At 43.3% G+C, this 20,090-nt stretch overlaps 1 protein-coding gene across 8 annotated transcripts in view; it reads right to left on the bottom strand.

Annotated features, from left to right (window-relative positions):
- The window catches only part of MBOAT2 (membrane bound glycerophospholipid O-acyltransferase 2), a 108,631-nt gene that overhangs the window by 20,409 nt on the left and 68,132 nt on the right, over positions 1 to 20,090 (bottom strand). For all 8 annotated transcript variants that reach the window (XR_015136398.1, XR_015136397.1, XM_086325528.1 and 5 more), the window contains 3 exons: positions 12,130 to 12,225; positions 1,658 to 1,713; positions 948 to 1,002 (listed from right to left, as the gene is read on the bottom strand). Coding sequence is in view for 6 of the 8 variants with exons in the window: in XM_086325528.1 (XP_086181654.1) it covers positions 948 to 1,002; positions 1,658 to 1,713; positions 12,130 to 12,225 (207 nt within the window). In the remaining 2 variants the exon portion in view is untranslated. The remainder of the gene's footprint in view (positions 1 to 947; positions 1,003 to 1,657; positions 1,714 to 12,129; positions 12,226 to 20,090) is intronic.

A 20,090-nucleotide genomic window follows, 5' to 3' on the forward strand; every position in this document is an offset into this window, starting at 1 on the left:
GAGCTCTGTGCTTTTACGTTTGGGTAGCAAATCTGAAAGGAGTCCTCTCTGCCTCCTTCCACTGTTCAGACAAGCAGAGCTGAATTTAACCAGCTCTGGGGTCTTGCCAGGAGGCCACCTGGGAGGAGTGTCTATTAACGAGCAGTTCCTGGGATGGACAAGGACTCACAAGGATCACAGAGCCCAGAACAAGCTAACCTCTCACCAAACAAATAAATTCAAGTGCATATTTACTGATCTATAAAGGTTGGCTGTAGTGAACATCAAAAGAGAGTCATTTTAAAGATGGGATCAAAGGTGAGCACTTCGGGCAGGGCCTCCTACTGCACAATCTCCTTCTTTTGACAGCCATGCATATATTAGTCCCAGATTTATAGCAAACAAGGTGCTTGCAGGATGCTTTTCAAGTAAAATGAGTACCTTATCTCTAATTACATTAGATTAAGGCAGGCCCTGCCAAGAAATTAAGCTAGTCCTTAGAAGAATCCATAGGGGACCACAATAAATGACATACCAGCCCACCGCAGAAGGAATTCCTCAAACAGCAAGGTGAATATCCTGCTGGTTCCTCATTACTTCAAAACACAGCATCTTTGTGCTATATTAACATATCGCAGCCCAGGACCTGCTATCAAGTCATTGATCTACAAACGGTAGCTGCAATTATTACTCATAATTACTACATGAAGACCATGCAGTCTCCCTGTCTTCCGGGAACTCAGAGCCCATTGGGAGTCAGGATATGTACACAGGAGGTACGATGATAGTACTCAGTGGGTGCCTATGAAGGCAGGCCTAGTCCAGCCAGACTTGCTGCAGACGGAGGGAGGTTTGGTTCTCATGAACTAAGAGCCTTGAGGAGGACAAGTCAGACTTGGCCTTGAGGACACGGGTGTCCTGGCAGAGACAGCAGGAACCTCAGTGGGAGACGATTTATAGGCACATACCTGACCGCTAATCCCCTCTGTGACGGAGTCAGCTCTTCATCCTTCCGAAACATCCCTGAGAAATAAAAACAATTTATCAGTTACGCTTTCTCCCAAGAAAAGAAGCGTACTTCTTCCCATTCACACTTGCATCACTTTCCTCATTTGAAATTCATGCCATAATCCCAATTTTGGTATAACTGGTCCCTTTCTTTCTCATTACAGCACAGACTCTGTCATTGAACTGAATGTAAAATTAAGAATACACAGTGAAGGAAAATGAACACACTTTAGAAACCTTAGTGTTAGTCACTCGGTCGTGTCCGACTCTTTGTGACCCCATGGACCCTATGGAAGGAAAATGAGCACATTTTAGAAACCTAGTGTTAGTCACTCAGTCGTGTCTGACTTTTTGTGACCCCATGGACTGTAGCCTACCAGGCTCCTCTGTCCATGGGATTCTCTAGGTAAAAGTACTGAGTGCGTAGTCATTCCCTTCTCGGTGGGATCTTCCCAACCCAGCAATCGAACCCACATCTCCTGCATTACAGGCAGATTCTTTACCATCTGAACCACCAGGGAAGCCAAAGCAGAATTCAGTATTTTTCCTATCTTCCCTTCCTCCGTTTCCTTCCTCTAACAAACAACAGAAAGTTATGGTAATCTCTCAAACAAAAGGTGGTTAGAATATGACTTTTTCAGTGATGAAAGATTAATTTCCAAAATCTTACCATCATGAATTTCATAAGCCAAACTAGTGATCTTCTGGGTAATTATCATCATTGGGCTGTGGGGGAAAAAAAAAAAACAAAAAATAGATATTTTAAAAGCAGAAATTTAAAATTATACTTATGATATATGAAAGAGTTTATTCTGCTTATATGACTACAAAATCCTGAAACTTTTTTAACATAAAAAAAGACCCCAAGGGATTCTAAAGAAAGAACTGCAGGGCTGCTGAGTCTGGGGAAGGGACCGAAGACAGGGAATATGGGCTTTCTGCTTTGCTTTAAGAAGAGGCTCGTCCTTTACAGGAGACCGTGAGGATAGGATTTCAACATATCTTTTAAGAGGGCATCATCTAACCCATAATGCTGAACCTGAAGCTCCAATACTTTGGCCACCTGATGCCAAGAGCCAGCTTATTGGAAAAGACCCTGATGCTGGGAAACACTGAGGGCAGGAGGAGCAGGGGACAACAGAGGATGAGATGGTCGGATGGTATCACCAACTCAATGGACATGAGTTTGAACAAGTTCCAGGAGATGCTGGAGGACAGAGGAGCGGCGGGGGGCATGCTGCAGCCCAAGGGGTCGCAAAGAGTCGGACACGACTTAGCAACTGAACCACCACTGGCACGAGATATACAGAGCTCGGCCCGAAGAACTTGCAGGTCAGTCCCCGTTACCTAACAGACAAGATCTCATAGAGACCCCGTCACATGACGACTGCTCTTAAACGCAAAGTACTAGCGAGAGAAACTTCTTCGGTTCCCTTCAAAGTCCATTCCGAGGTGAATACCACTCTCTCTCAGGAGATTATTCCTCAGCCAAATGCTCCCCCAGGTTGCCTTCAACAGCCAGCTGCCGTTTTAACCTTGGAAGATAGTTTACATGCCTTTGAGGATTACAAAAAATTCCTTGAAAGTTCGATTTCTCCAGGGGAAAAGGATCATTTTTCTCACCTGCCTAAATTCATTTCATAGTTTAGCTCAAAAAGGAATAAGAAAATACCCTTCGCTCTGGATTTTAATTCTCACATCACCTTAAAACATCATAAAAACAACCAATAAAATAATAAATTTATTTTTCAACTCAGTGACATACTAAATTGCTCAGTTCATGTGTATCAGATGTCCCCCAAAGGCAAATATTTATATGTGCTTTTTGAATGCATGGTCTCATTGTGCCCATTGTCACCTGGGAGACCCGGGCGTGCAGAGTGCAGGCTCTCATGAAAGTGAGCTGAGCTGGGGGACTGGGTGCTGCGAGGCTGTACTGCTGTGTCTAAGAACTATGCTCCCTCACGGGGGCGGAAAGAACGCAGGAGCAGGGTTTCCCCAGTTTGGCTCAGTGGTAAAGAATCTGCCTGCCGTGCAGGAGACACAGGTTTGATCCCTGGCCCGGGGAAGATCCCACCTGCCACAGGGCAATGAAGCCTGTGTGCCATGACTGCTAAGCCTGTGATCTGCAACTAGAGAAGTCCTCGCAATGAGAAGCTCGTGCTCCACAACGAGAGAGTAGGCTCTGCTTGACGCAACTAGAGAACAGCCCGCGAAGCAATGCAGACCCACCATGGCCAAACATACACAAATAAGTAAGTATTAAAAAAGGAGGAGAAGAAAAAGAAGGCGGAACACATACAAATACTCCATTCTCCCCAAATGCTGGCCTCCGCCCAGACCACACTCCCTGGAGCTGCTCTGCAAGGGCGACCTGTGTCCTGCTTCAAGTCTCAGCTTAACAGTCACTTTGCACAAGAGGCCTGTGGGCAGCTGTACCGCCCAGGAAGCCACCTCTGCCCAAATGGGACACACACCTTTCACTTCATCTTAGCTTCCTGTTTGCTTTCTTCAAAGAATTTCTCACACTCACGGATGCTTCATTTACCCAGTTATGGAGGGGCTTTAAAAGCTGTCTGCACTCTAGAAGGTTCATGCGACAGGGAACGAATGGTCTTTTTCACCACCGACCCTCCAGCGCCGAGCACAGTGCCTGGCCCAGGATATGTGCTGGGTGAATATTTCTAAACTGCCACGTAAACCCAACCTTCTGAGTGCCCACTCAAGACCCATCACTCCTTATGTAAGTTGATTAGACTCCCTCCCTCATGTCTGCTCTCCTCTGTGCTTGAAAACAGTCACCAGACTGTTCTGTAATTATTGGCTTATTTTTCGGTCACCACGAAACCCATGGACTACTTAACAGCAGGAACCCTGCCCTATTCACCTCTGCACCTTCGGTACCTGCTGTGTGTGTTTGTGTGTGCATGCATGCACACATTCAGTCACTGAGCTATGTCCGACTTCTGTGGACCACATGAACTGTAGCCCATCACGCTCCTCTGTCCATGGGACTCTCCAGGCAAGAATACTGGAGTGGGTTGCCATTTCCTTCTCCAGGGGATCTTCCTGACCCAGGGATCAAACTGATGTCTCCTGCACTGGCGGGGGGATTCTTTACCACTGTGCCACCTGGAAAGCTCTACCTGCCAAGTAACTGGGCTCAAGGTTCTGACTGGTTTGCAAAAACGTCTCACATCACCTACTGTTTCCTTAACAGATAATCATTAAGCCTGAACATTTCCTTTGGTTTTAAAGCGGTGGTCATTCCACAGCCTCTGGTCCAACTTGTCACGGGCTGGGGTCAGGGAGTGGTGAATGTGAGAATAAAATGACAGAAGACAAAATTATTGCGAAGTGACTCTGAAGGAGTATTTGATAAATGAAAGTAAAAAAAGTTTGGCACAGGATAAACAAACTCATGAGAGCTCAGGAGAGTCAAGCAGAGGGGAAGGTGGCCAGATGAGTCCAGCACAAGCACAGGACAGAGACCAGGAGACAGAGTGGACTGAAAGGAGAGGAGGACTGGCCTCACCCATCACACACAACCTCCTCTGCAGAGAAGATGGTTCTAAATGAAAACACTCTCACGGTTTACAAAGAGACCAACTGGGGTGGTTTTCCTAACAGTGCATTGTGCTCGAGAATACCTGAATGGGGACAATAGGAGTGACTCACAGTTTTCACTTAACACCTTTATTAACATTTTAACTACCTGTTTGCTTCGCATTCACTATTTAATCGCCTTCCAGGTCCTAAAAAGTTTGAGCCAGCCCTTTGTGAACCAGACTCTCCTGTTTCCCTGGGGTGGAGGCTGCAAGGCGGATGGGAGAGGGCAAGCAATTGGCTTCGGTGCCTTCACCCAGCAAAGGGGGGCCTGGATGGAGCCACCTGTACCTTCTGCAGAGCAACATCGCTAGACTGAGGTGGAGTTACAGACACTTTCTCCCCTGGCACTCTACTTGGAACTGGAAAAATATGGAATCTAGCTATTCAAAATAAATACTCAACTGATAAAACAGCTTCAGGTAATATAAAAAAATATATACCCATCAGACGTAAAGAACTAAAGAGACTCTAGACTTCTTATCATTTTTTAAAAAGATGCAAATTAACTTTCTTAGTCAACTAAAACCTTTACACACCATCTTTTTTCTCTACAATGAGAGTTACAGGATTTAGTTCTGCCACGCGGTCAAACTCAAACTCTAGGTAAACATCACTAGAGAATGAATGCTGAAAAAGAACAATCTCTTTCTGAATCGTTCTGTCATCTCCAGGAGACTGCTAAACTCTAAGGATACTGCTACAAAGCAACTACGAGCACCTACAAGCGGGGAAGGAAACGGCACCCCTCCAGGACTCTTGCCTGGAAAATCCCATGGATGGAGGAGCCTGGTGGGCTGCAGTCCATGGGGTCGCAAAGAGTCGGACACGACTGAGAGACTTCACTTTCTTTCTTTCTATAGTTACTTTTGGAGAAGGAAACGGCAACCCACTCCTGTGTTCTTGCCTGGAGAATGCCATGGATGGCGAGGCCTCATGGGCTGCCATCTATGGGGTTGCAAAGAGTTGGACACGACTGAGCAACAAGCACGCGCACACACACACACACACACACGATACAAGGTCAGTATGCCACCAGGTTACAGGGGCCTGACAACAGAGCAAACTGACCTGTCCACTTTCAGGCATGTCTAAAGTACTCAGGGGCTCGTGTGCAAACAGCAAAACCCATTGAAACCAACAAACCCCTCGGACCTAAAGCCAAAAGAATGCATCTTGAGAGGGGAGGAAAAGGCTTCCGAGAGCCATCCATCCATCCATCCAGGCCCTTCACCCGCTCATTTTGAAAACAAGCGTCTCATGAGCGCCTACAAGGCACCAGGTGCTGGAGACACAGCTGTGAATGAGACAGGGTTCTCATTTGTGTACAGGGGAGGAATGGATAACAACCGAACTCAGAGGTAAATACACGGTGTGCCAGCTGCTGCTGTGTGCTGAGAAGAAGAACAAAACAGGGTGGGGAGAGGAGTGCCAGGAGGCCGGTGGGGACTGGCCTCACCCAGGGTGATGCTTCACAGAGAAGCTGAGTCAGGGACCAAGCCCTGCAGAGGTGGGCTCACCAGCACCCCTGCCCAGGTGAGGCTGACCTGGCCTGCTGGGAGGCTAGTGAGGACGGGGATGTGGCTGGAGCCGGTGAGTAAAGACAGGACAGATGCTGAAGACAGACGTGTCGGGACAGAGTTAGGAGGCTCCTGCAGGGACTGTGAGGACAGGGCTGAGACCCAAGAGAGACTGGGGACCGTGGAGGCCAACAGGCAGGGCACTCACTAGCTTTTAATAGGTATATTCTCCCCTGGGTAGAGAGGGCTGTGGGGTGCTGGGGGGTAAGAGGAGGAAAGGACAGCATCTCAGAGCAGGATGACAGCACAGACCCGGCGTAGTGCATCCCAGTCGTCTTCTGATGGCAAAGACAGCGGGACCTGACGACTGTTCGACAGTGGATCAGAATCAGGGCTTGAGACCTGAGGCCACCAAAGGTTCTGACCAGAGGAAAGAAAAAGGACGACAGAGCTGGCTGGGAAGAAATGCAGGAAGAACAGGACAGGGGCATTGGGAAGTCCGGGTCAGGCAAGTTCAGTGCGAGATGCTGACTGGACAACTGGGCAGAGAGGTGTGGACAGGCAGCTGGACACGTGAGCCAGAAAACGTCCTGACTCCACTACTCATCAACTGTGGACACGGGGGAGCTGTTTAACTCCCCAGCCTCCAAATTCTTATCTATAAAATGGGGATAATAAAGCCACTGTGTGGATTAAATAAAACAGCAACAGGACAAAGGCCATGAACAGTATCCGAGGCACAGCAGATATTTGATAAAACCCTCGTTCAATAGATACCGGAACCACTGCTCAGCAGAAGGTACTGGATGGCTGCAATAATTAACTGCTAAGCACTGCCCCTGAAGGAACCTGCTCACTGAAGTAGGAGCTCAACAGGCACACGAGTAGCTACATGAAAAGTGTTAAGGGCCAAGCATTTGAAGACACGTGCAAAGAAACTAAGCAAGTTTATGGGGAAACACCTGGAACAGGAGCCACTTCATCTGAGCCTCTAGGAGCCAGGAGGTTGGACACGCGGGCAGGTTGGGAAGGGTGTTTCAGGCAGGGAGAAGCCTATGGGCAGTAGAAGAAGCATGAGAACATGGAAGCAGTTATGCGGCTGCAGCATCAGACGAGGCAGGCAGAGAGGCGAGGCCTGGCACACACGGCGTGGACTTTGAGGGCCAGTGATCAGCTTTTTGAGATCCAACCAGTCCATCCTAAAGGAAATCAGTCCTGAATATTCACTGGAAGGACTGATGTTGAAGCTGAAACTCCAATACTGTGGTCACCTGATGCAAAGAGCTGACTCATTGGAAAAGACTCTGATGCTGGGAGGGGTTGGGGACAGGAGGAGAAGGGGACGACAGATGAGATGGCTGGATGGCATCACCGACTCAATGGATGTGAGTTTGAGTAAACTCCGGGAGTTGGTGATGGACAGGGAGGCCTGGCGTGCTGCAGTGCATGGGGTCGCAAAGAGTCAGATACGACTGAGCAACTGAACTGATCAAATTTTTAGAGTCATAAGGGAACACTGCAGATCTCTCTGATAAATATCATTATACCACACTGCTTTGTGAACAAACATAAAGTCAGGGGAAAATGTTGATGTATGGCAGAAACCAACACAATACTGTAAAGGAATTATCCTTCAATTAAAAATAAATAAATTGGAAAAAACAATCAGGGGGAAAGGTTCAGGTAGGGAGGGGAACAGACCGAGCAAACCTCGTAAGAGACCGTGCCTGTTTTCTCCCAGGAACTTGAACTACATGAGTAGCAGCTGGGCGGAACGCACTCCCTAACCAAATGCAGGTCAAGGTGTCAGAAGACAGCCCCCCACCGGCTGAAACAGGATACGCAGAACACTATGGATGGTTTATCAGCTGAATAATTTATGCCAACACTATTTACAACATAGTTACTGGGCATGGCAGAGAGCACCAGGGGCCCTTCCAGGACTCAGCTCAATGAGCACAGAGAGCCAGAATGAAGCTTTTAGAACAAACAGTCCCTCCCTTCTTCTACTGACAGGACAGTCACCTACAGAGTACTCAGCCCCCAGCAAAACGTACCGCGCCGATGCAAAAAAATGGTAACTGCACGAACACACGGGGCAGCCAGTAATAAGATACCGACTGAGTATCTGATGCTCTGTGCTTAGCTCTAAAATGTATTCTTGATTTCAATGGAAAATATATATCTTTTATATATATTTATATGTATCTTTTAAAATAGATATCACATATACCTTTTTTTAGTGGATGCATTAACCAACACTTCAGCTCCACAAAGATCAACATATTCCAATCAGAATTCATTTCCTTCCTGTCACCCAAAATCTGTTCCTGCTTCCATCTACAAGAAGGCAAGCATTCACCTTTCTTTTTCTGAGTAACCGAGAGGGGTGCTCCTCATTGACGCATAGTCCCAGCATTGTCATTCTGTACATTTATATTCCAGATCCAGAGATCTGTTTCTCTACGCAGGCTTCTTGGATTTGGCTATTCCTATGTCAGTCCTACAATATTCAAATGATATCTGCTTGACAAGCAGTATATGTTTTTATACTGAATCTGCTCCTCTCAAACACTTCCAGGGAAACTTCTCAATTTGCCTAATTTCCCTCAAAACCTCCACCGCATTACAGGTTAACTAGAGAAAAAGGTCTGTTTTTACAACATTGAATGTTACTCTCTGAATAAACAAGATGCTTCGTCAGTCTTTTTTATGTCCTATAGTAAAGCTTCATAGTTTACTACCAAAAGGTCTACACAAAGGTTCCTCCATTTCTTTTTACATGTTATCTTAAACATTTCATTGTTTTTATTGCTTCTGAAACTCCGATCCTTTATCTATGACATTTTCTAACCAGTTATTGCTGATATAAAGGAAAGCTATTTAATTGTTTTATACTTCTCTTGTATCTATTTCCTGAGGCCAACATGTCAGCTGACAACCTAGCCTTTCAACCTTTCTGGAAAAAGAAGCTTTTATTAAGAGGCAAGTCCCTTTTATCTATTCAGCATTTTAAATGTATCTTGAGCCTATCTCTCTATCTACACACACACACACAATATCAGCATTCCACACCTTTGCAAGTTACACTGGCTGGTACAGAAGAGCTCCCACGTGATTCCTCAGCAAGAGCCTGGCTTCATTCCCTGTGTGTCTAACTTCAGGGCACTGGAGAGCTTAGCACAAAGAATGGGTCGGTAGATTCAGCTCTACCTTCCTCAGACTGCCAACACCACTTTGGATGGCTCCCGTATCTACCCTAATTAGGAGCAAGTCAGGATCTCTTGTGCTCATGTGTTGTAACACTCAAGGCTTACTAAATGCTTCTTTTCTCTTCTGTGCACATTAAAATAAAAGGGAGCACTCTAAATTAGTTCGGCCACAATGGTCTCCTTGAGCTGATTTATCTCTTTGTACCAGTTCACTGATGATGCTCAGATGTTTTCTCCTAGTGGATAAAAATTAAATATTAAACTGGGAGTTTTACATCAGGTTGTCCATCTGTAAAATGCTATGTTGTATTTCTTCAACATACTTAAATATTTTAAATTATATTTAAGTGAAAAATTTTTATTTTAGTGAAATACTTAAGATCCTATCACATGCATATTTTTAGTAATGTACACTATCCTCTAAATTGTGGAGTTATGTAACTAGTTTTTTCCAACAGAATGGGAGAGAAAGTGGAGGGCAGGCATGCTCTCTCTGGGCTCAGCTCACTACGGGATATGCCATTCCCTCGATTTAATCAAGAGGATTCTAGAGACCCTGAAGGACGTGGGGCCACAAGAAAGAAGCCTCGTTCCCTGAATGGTTGTGGGGAGCAGAGGCCCCCTTCTCAGTGGGCTGGGTGTGAATGAGAAATAAACTTGCTTTATGTAAAGTCAACGGAGTAATGTGCTTTGATAGTGGGTAGCCCACCCCTAGAGCTAGAGAGTGATGAAAGTTTAGAATAGCAGATAAGGGAAATAAAAAAGGTAATGACTAAGATAAAAATGAAGACGGGGTTATGAAGCTCCAGTGAACCTTGGATCACATGAATTTGTACTTCTACCAATTCTTATTAATAAACTGAAATCTGCTACGTTAAACTACTTAGTAAATGTGGCAGTTTAAAAATATACGTAGCTAGTTCCTATTTTCATTACACTAAGATAACAACACGTGACCTAGGCTACCTCTCCAAGTTCATCAAGATTCAAGGTGGCCCAACACACCTACTGATTCTGCTAATAGCTTTTTGCTTTAAGAATTCCTGAAGTTTATAAGTTGATAGTGAAAGTGAAGTCACTCAGACATGTCTGACTCTTTGTGACCCCATGAACTGTAGCCTACCAGGTTCCTCTGTCCATGGAATTTTCCAGGCAAGAATACCGGAATGGGTTGCCATTTCCTTCTCCAGGAGATCTTCCCGACCCAGGGATTGAACCCAGGTCCCCCGCATTGGAGGCAGACGCTTTACCATCTGAGCCACCAGGGAAGTCCTTTATAAGTTGATAGCCAACATCTATTCTTCTTCTTCTGTATGTCAGGTTATTTCTCAATTCTATTCAATATATTGCTAATTTGACTATCTAGTTTTTTAGTGTATTTAATAAATTTTGTTTTGTCTTGGTTTTATTTGTTCTTTGAGATATAGTCTTTTATCCAAGTCTGATTTTAAAATCTGTTTAACAAAAGTAAAATCCACTTTGATATCATTAAGGAGAAAAAGATAATTCATCTTCTGAAATTCTTCTGTTTTACAACACTGACTTTTCTTTAAGCTCACACAACGTTGGCTCTTTTCTAGTATTCAACAATTTATTCATAGATGCCATGATTTGTTTCATTTACTTTTTTCCACTTACTTATCCTTCCACTGAATTTACTGGTCATTATTTATCCTGTACAGATAACTCAAGGCCTACTTAAAAGCAGGTCTTACGTGTCTTTTTCAGCAGAGAAAACTGCCAGGCTTGATATATACACCGTAGAGTTCTATCTTCAACTTCCCCACCCAGTACGCAGATGTTAGCAGGTGTCCCTTTATAAAGACAGTGAACAAGTTCATTTTTAAGGACTTGGACTGCATTTATCTCATAAGAGACGTTCAATCAGTTCTGTTACAGGCAAAAGACCCTTCCAGAACCAAGGAAGGACTAAATTTCCTCTGAAGAAAAAAAAGCCTGAAGTTATTTCTACCACTCACTAGAATATTGAGTATGAGAATGTAAAACATTTCATAGATGTGAAATGCATGAAAGAAAAATACATGTTCAAGTGCATCCTCATGCAAATTCAGACTGACAAAGCTAGTCCAAGGACTTGCGTCCAGAGACAGTCCCACAGTGTGTTAAGAAGCACGAACAAGCAATCAGATGTTACAGAGCAGCTGGGGAAACACTGTACAAACGGGATTCCAAGAAGGGAGGGAGGGAGGGAGGCAGGGCGGGAGGGAGAAGAAGAAAAGAAGGGCAGCAAGGAAGCAGGCTCAAAGGGGCTGATTTTCAATAGTTATTAAGTGACTCCAAAAATTTCTAACAGAATTAGAACCAGTGAGGTTGCTCAGTCGTGTCTGACTCTTTGCGACCCCATGGACTGTAGCCTGCCAGGCTCCTCCATCCACGGGATTCTCCAGGCAAGAATACTAGAGTGGGTTGCCATTTCCTTCTCCAGGGGATCTTCCTGTCCCAGGGATCGAACCCAGGTTTTCTGCATTACAAGCAGACGCTTTACCATCTGATCTACCAGGGAAGCCCAGAATTAGAAAATGCTTTCAATATCGGCATATAATACAACAAATTTTATTCTCATATATTCAGAAATTTTACAAAAGTCAATTTAAAAAAAAGGTTATTTTTGTGACTTATACATCACTATAAAAGACCACTTTCCAAGAAGAAAAATGTTAAATTTACAAAAAGAATTTTAAACGAGTTTTTCATTTGAACTACTAAATGGAACTATATTTTGTCTTTCAACCAACATGTTCGGATTAGATAAACAGACTTCTGAATCAAAGTTTTCATCTTACCCTGAAAAATCAGCAGAATACTGTCCATAATCAAAGATATAGACTCTAGTGATTTGGCATACTGTGAGGTATCCCAAAGCAAACACGAAACAGTATCTGGAAAACAAAAACAAGCTAGATTAGCGAAATAAAAAGATTCATTTTGTTAAAGAATACATTTTAAACTAACATATCAACTATATGAGATGGTTCAAAAATTGTAAACATCATGAGATCTACGCCGCAAATGGCTTTCTTTGATAAATTGTAAAAAACTCTTTACTAGTGTCTGCTTCAGTTTCCTTGAATTTTGTACCATTTTCAACGGCAAACACATTTAGTTCCTACTTTTATTCATTTTTTCCTTCTGAAAAACCTCCATATAACAGATTATGTATCTGAAAGTCATGCTCACAACATAAAACTGAATATGGTAAGTACTGGTATCTATTTTTCTTTCTTTTTAGAAAACAAAATCTAGTATGAAAATATTTGGCTGAAACACACATCAAACAAGTTCTTAAAAGTATTTTTAAAACTTGTCCTCGATCATCTAAAATCATAAACAGTGTGTGGTATTTACTCACATTTTATAAACATAAATGTTTAATAATTTTCAGTCTTAAGATGTATGGGAGAGCACTACAATACTTAAAAACATCAGGATTTCCCTGGTGGTCCAGTGGTTAAGAATCCGCCCATCAATGCAAGGGACACCACATCCTGCGGGGCAACTAAACCCACGTGTTGAAACTAGTGAACCCGCGCTCTAGAGCCTGGGCTCTGCAACGAGAGAGGCTGCCACACTGAGAAGCTCGGGACCACAACTAGAGAGTGGGCCCCCCACCCTCGCTGCAACTAGAGAAAGCCCGCGCATAACAACAAAGACCCAGCATGCCATGATTACTTATTTTTTTTATTTTATTTTTAAACTTTACAATATTGTATTGGTTTTGCCAAATATTGAAATGAATCCACCACAGGTATACATGTGTTCCCCATCCTGAACCCTCCTCCCTCCTCCCGCCCCATACCATCCCTCTGGGTCGTCCCAGTGCACCAGCCCCAAGCATCCAGTATCGTGCATTGAACCTGGACTGGCGACTCGTTTCATACATGATATTATACATGTTTCAATGTCATTCTCCCAAATCTTCCCACCCTCTCCCTCTCCCTCTCCCAGAGTCCATAAGACTGTTCTATACATCATTGTCTCTTTTGCTGTCTCATATACAGGGTTATTGTTACCATCTTTCTAAATTCCATATATATGCATTAATATACTGTATTGGTGTTTTTCTTTCTGGCTTACTTCACTCTGTATAATAGGCTCCAGTTTCATCCACCTCATTAGAACTGATTCAAATGTATTCTTTTTAATGGCTGAGTAATACTCCATTGTGTACATAATTAATTATTTTTAAAAAAGAACTTAAAACATCATCTGGGGGAATAATTTACATATCAATAGAACAAAAATTCACAAACAGACTCTAGAATATATACTACTGTGTAAAATGAAGGCTGCAATGCATATTAGCAGGAATGAATGGATTATCGCCTAATGAGTTAAACAATTTGGGTGGGTGAATGGAGCTATACCTTCATTGAAACAATCCTAGATGGATAAAATAATTAAATATACAGTATAAAACTAAAACACATATAAGCTATGGATAAATATTCAAATGTCCTCAAATTAGTGAAGGACTTTCTAAACATATATAATATAGAAGAAATCAACAGAAAAACATAAAAACCCAATGTATTTTCAAATAGACCATTCAGGAGGTTTTAGGAAAGGGTCCTTTCAAACTTCAGACAAATAGGTAATTCTGATCTACCTGGATTATTCCTGAGCAAAGAAGTCTGCACTAGATAACTGAAAGAATGTTTAATAAGAGTTTAGCACACTAAAACTAATTGTAATTTAAAATAAGATACCTTGACCAAGCAGGGTTTATTGGATAAATGCAAAAATGATTCAATATAGGAAGCCAAATTTAGTGGTGTAAAAGTATTTACACTTTGAAAATTGGCAAACACTATAGATTATTCAATGAACATGAATCTGAGCAAACTCCAGGAGATACTGAAGGACAGGGAAGCCTCGAGTGCTGCCATCCATGGGGTCACAAAAGAGTCAGACAAGACTTACCGACTGAACAAACAGATTATTCAAACCAGAAATAATCAAACCAAAGCCTGTAGGATAAATCTCGCTCCCTGCTTTGCTTCTGTCCATCAAATTTTGTTTGATCACACTCATGGCCATTTACATGTATATTGTTTATGGCTGCTTTTGCCTCAGAACACCTGAGCTGAATAGTTGCAGCAGCATCTACAAGGCCCTCGAAGCCTAAAGTATTTACTATCTGGCTCTTTATGAAAGAAGTTTGCTGACCCGAATCAGAAGCAATGAAGAGAATGCTAATAATACAGGTTAAACTTTTAAAAGTATGTCATGACCTGCAGCTGTAACACTGTGACTACCCTCCATCCCCAACAAAACCCAGAAAATCTTATTCTTCTAGCATTCAAAAACTATTCCTCAATTCAGCAAAAAAGTTGCTCTTACTCACATTATGGACAAAAAGAGAGAAGTGTCAAGATACAGAAGTTTCTGTATCTTTAGTGTTTCACTTTCAACTTACTCATTAACATAAACAAAAATATCAATCAACATTCATTAACTGAACCACATTTGTTTGCCCATGATGTGAGCAACTTCTTCACTGAACCAGAAAAATCTGTGGTCTAATTCTGTCAACTCATGATTGAATTGCGATCATGGATTAGTTATGAGTTTGTCAAAAATCAATGAAAGCATTCTGTAGAATCAAAGAAAAAAGAGGGGATACAAGTAGCTGGTGTGGTGTGAATTCCTTCTGCCCAGAAAAAGGATCTGATGGCTGTAGCAGCAATCACCTTGCATTCCTGAAGTGGTGAGCTAACAGGCGAAGGACAGAACTGCAAAACAAGAAAGAAACCTGCCTCTTTAATAAACACTGTTGAGCAGCTACACTGGCTCTGAATAACCTAAGTCCAGAAAAAATCTGAGGTGCTGAGTTTTTTCCTATTATCCAGAACTGAAATGCATTCCTAAGCGATACCAAAGAGTACCACATTTTCACTGTTATCTTTTGAGTTAGGCTGCAGGGAAAGGTGACAGGGAAAGCCTCTGATCTGTCAAGTTCAGCATCAGCAGAAGAAAACAGGCATACAGGCCAATACATACATGCATGGTATTCTCATCAGTGCTGTGGTCAGGGCATATGTTTCACTGAATGTCTTCAAACAGAAAAACATACATGCACATAAAATCCAAGCAGACCTGACTGAGATTTAAATAATGGCCCCATCAACTTTTTACTCTTCCTATCTGTGTGATCTTGAGAAAGTGACATTACTTCTGAACCCTCATTCTCTCCCTTAGAAAAGGCAGATACACAGGGAGGGAGACTGACTGACTAACTCAGTCACTGTGGTCTCGTACTCCCTGCAACTGACAGTTTACAGGTGGGCATGAAACTTAAGTATAGTCAGTGAAACATGACACGGAGCTTTTGGAATGGCTTTCTCCTTAAATAGCAAGTAGGACACTTGCTGAGGAGGGCATGTCAACCCACTCCAGTATTCTTATCTGGAGAATCCCCTTGGACAAAGAAGCCTGGTGGGCTACAGTCCCTGGTGTTGCAAAGAGTCGGACACAGGTAAGCAACTAGGCAAAACACAACACGGGACCCTTGCTACTGTGATGTCGACCAAGCCCAGCTAGCCTACAGACAATCTGGTGAGATGGTGAAGCAGAAAAGCTAAATAAAACAAAATACAGGACTTTCTGATGCCCTCATAAAAACAGAGTTGCTGAGTTAATCAACAAGAACTGCCTCGCCTCATGACTTCTCACTGGAAAGGGGAATCTCTCTGCACCGGTTACCATTATACCACTATGAGCTGGGATTTCTGCTCTGTGCAGTTTTAAAAGCTTTCTGATATTATCATCCTTTATAACAAAATGAAATCAACAAGATTTGAAGAGTTCCAGAGAGAACATTTTATTATTCATTCAAATATAAGTGTTGAATTACAGCCCCATTTTAAAAAGAGAAACCACATCTAAAATACCCATTCTCTAGATATTAGATATGAAGTGGAAATTGTTCAGGGAAAAACAAAGTGCTCAGGGACTATGGGAATTAATGAGCTTGAAATGTCGAGAACTGAAAAAGAATTCTTCCCATATGAGGAAAACAGGCAACATCACCAAAAGGTTCAAAATCTTGATGGAGAGAAAGACAAAAACTTATAAGTGAGCCGTTGTTTTAATGTGCTGAAGTCAAATGAAACTCATCACTTTCAGGGTGCTCAAGTTCAGGGGGCTTTGGGTGCGGCCCCAATTCAGCAAAGGCCAACACATCTGAGGGCTAACTGTGGTGTGTGCTTAGTTGCTTGGTCGCGTCCAACTCTTGGGACCCCACGGTCGTAGCCCACCAGGCTCCTCTGTCCATGGGATTTCCACCTGGGAAGCCCTACTTACTATACAGTTCGATTTACATGAAATTCTAAAACAGACGAACTGATCAAAGGTGGTAAAAAGCAGACAGCGAGCAGGTTGCAGGGGGCTGGGCTGTATAGATTACAAAGGGAATGTGGGAACCTTGGGGGATGAATGAAGTGTCCTGTGTCTGGATTTGGGGGGTAGTTACACAGGTCTGGACATTTGTTAAAACTCACTGAACCGGTGGTCCTACTTTGTTTAAGGTAATTTTTACCTAAAGAAAGTTGATTTTAAAATTATTTGGAAACAAATTTTATAATCTCCTTTGCAGATTCCTTCTCAACCTGGGACTCCAGGGTTCAGTCCTCTTCTCCGTTTATACCCATCTCCAAAAGGATTTTATTCAATCCCATGCCTTTAAATACAAACACACAGTCATGTGCATACGAACACAACTATTAGGCATAACAGTTGGGACCTGCAGGTGAATGAAGTAAAACAAAAGATGAGTGTTCTATTTCTGGGTATATTTCAAAATAGGACCTTAAGTCTGATAAAGTCAGCAGGGACCTGGAAAGACTGACTGCTTATAAACTGTTCAAGTTTCCTATTTAAAAATTTATGATTAATCAAGTCTGTTCGTTTATAGTTAGTGGCTGTCATGCGCGCGGCAACCTGAAGAATTCATTTTCTACGGGGTGGCATACCTGAGAATGAGGCCATTATTCTAAAACCAGCAACCCAGAGTGAGTTTGGCCCTTCTTTCATCTCACTCTACTTTTACGAAAGTAACACAGGCATAGTTTCAAAGGGTCCAGCACGGATCGCCAGGACCAAGCCATCCGCAGCTGCACAGCCTGCACACAGGCTCTGCTCCCCAGACGCCACTTTCCACCCACCCTGGACCTGTCAGGAGAGACTGGCCCATCCTCGATAGCACCAGCTTTGCCAGCACTTAGGTTCCAGCTTCAGCCTCTTTGAGTTTCAGATCAACGTGTGTGTTGAATCTACTACAATTACTGGAAGCTTCAAAATTTAGTTTTATAACCATCATTAAAACATCAGTTTCTAAAATCTTTTTGATAGTACTTGCATCTTATTCTAAAAGTCCAGTTATCAATTTAATGGAATTTTAGTAAATGCAATCCTTAACATTTCTTGCTGTTTTTACTTTGTACACAATAACACATTCTAAGATACTTTGTTTCTGCTAAGGTATTAGGACCAAAGGTTAAGTTTATCCTCAGGTAACCAATCAGTGAGTATCAACTATCTAACTAGGTGATCTCTTAAGCCAAGTTGAAAGGCTCCTTCCACTACTGCTTTTTAGCTGCCAAGTCATGTCTGACATTTGGGGACCGCTTGGACTACAGCCCGGGATTCCCTGGTGGCTCAGACAGCAAAGAGTCTGCTTGAAATGTGGGACACCCAGGTTCGACCCTTGGGTCGAGAAAATCCTCTGGAGAAGGAAATGGCAAGCCACCCCAGTATACCTGCCTGGAAAATCCCATGGACAGAGAAGCCTGGCAGGCCGCAGCCCATGGGGTCACAAAGACTCACATACAACTGAGCGACTTCACTTTCACCTGGACTACAGCCCACCAGGCTCCTCTGTCCATGGGATTTTCCCAGCAAGAACACTGGTGTGGGTTGCCATTTCCTGCTCCAGGGGATCTTCCCAACCTAGGAATCAAACCTGTGTCTCCTGCATTGGCAGGTGGATTCTTTACCACTGAGCCACAAAAGAAGCCCTCTCCATTATTATCACATTTATAAACACATTCTCATAAAGATATACAGTAGCCACTCTTTACATTTTGAAATCACATGCCTTATCTCTTCGGAGAGTTTTGTCTGTTACAGATCTCACTTTAACTCAACACACTTGCCTTTTATAGAAGGAACAAAAAGAACAGTGAGATACGACTTCTCCGTTGCAGGAACCTGACATCAAGCCAGGGAGCACAGCCGCAGCGTCTGACAGCCAATGGTGAGTGACAGTGCTGGGTTTTCCAGGATTAGCTATTGAGATGCCAGTCACCCCTGTCTCACCATGTCTATTTAGAGCATCTTTATCACATCTTGTGAAAACTGTTCTCTTAGATGTTGTACCCTTCCCTAGATGGCACTCCTTGAAGATTTCAGACGTCTGAGTCTATGAGAGCCCGGCACTGAGCTTGACAAAGAGAAGGCATTCCGTAAAGTGGCAGAGCAGAACGGAAGCAGTGTGAAAAGATGTTCATTGCAGGCCAGGGAAGTAACTGAGGGCTCCTCCCGGAACAACGCTGATGTGGATGTAGCCACAAATATTGAACAGGAGCGACACAGAGGAGATGATGCCTCCCTGTGAGGCTAAATGCCCAGACCCAGGAGTGGCCAGCCTGACATGTACCAGTGAAAACTGGGAGAAACTACAGGAAATAAGTTAGTGCATAAAATAGGGTTCAGGGTATTCGGAAGGGTCATGAGTGTCTTGAGTATTTCTGGCTATTCTCTTGCAGGCGTTCAAAGATTTTTGAGCAAAGAGTGATCTAGTGAAATAGTTTTTAGGCAAGTAACAGAGACTAACCCATTCACAGGATGGATGGTAAGAGATAAGGCTGGGAGTCAGAGGAGCAGTTATGTAGCAGGAAGAAACAAGTTCTGAGTTAAGATGGGGATGTGACAGCAAGTGCTGAGGGTTTCCAAGGAGAAACTAAAAAATACCTCATACTCTATCGGCTGCAGAAACTAAGGAGAAAAAGTCAGGTTTATAAATTAGAGCGTATTAAGAAACACAGAAGTCGACTCTGGAGTTCAAACTGGCTTGGGCTGGAAAGTTGGCTTGGTCTCTTCCTAGCTGGTGACTCCAGACCAGTTGGTAAATGAAGCCTCAGTCCTCTTCTCTTTTCCAGGCACATTTCTTTCTGAATATCATTGCATTGAAGGCTTGAAACCCTCTACCTTGACCACCACACTTGTCTGACTGCTGTTCCCACATGAATATTTAATGAAGCCTCTCAAATGTAACATGCAAAGAAAGCCCCCCCTACCCAGTAAGCTGCCTCTCCCCAGCCACCCCATTTCCTACATGACATAGTCCACCTGGCCGCTCAGGCCAGAAACCTAGTTCAGATCAACACTGACTTAATTCTAATAAAACAGCAAGCTTGTTCCAATACAGCTCCATTTTCTTCTGTGTCCTTTGCGCTACTATTACCATATGTAAAAGTTTGCTCAAATTCATGTTCATTGAGTCAGTGATGCCAACGACCCATCTCATCCTCTGTTGTCCCCTTTTCCTTTTGCCTTCAATCTTGCCCAGCATCAGAGTTTTTTCCAATGAGTCAGCTCTTCACATCAGGTGGCCAAATGGAGTTTCAGCTTCAGCATCAGTCCTTCCAGTGAATATTCAGGGTTGATTTCCTTTAGGATTGACTGGTTTGATTTCCTTGCAGTCCAAGGGACTCTGAAGAGCATTCTCCAGCACCACAATTTGAAA

The sequence above is a fragment of the Bos grunniens genome, chromosome 11, assembly GCF_055505025.1.
Source record: "Bos grunniens cultivar Pamir isolate PY7600 chromosome 11, Bosgru_T2T1.0, whole genome shotgun sequence".
Classification (NCBI taxonomy): domain Eukaryota; kingdom Metazoa; phylum Chordata; class Mammalia; order Artiodactyla; family Bovidae; genus Bos; species Bos grunniens.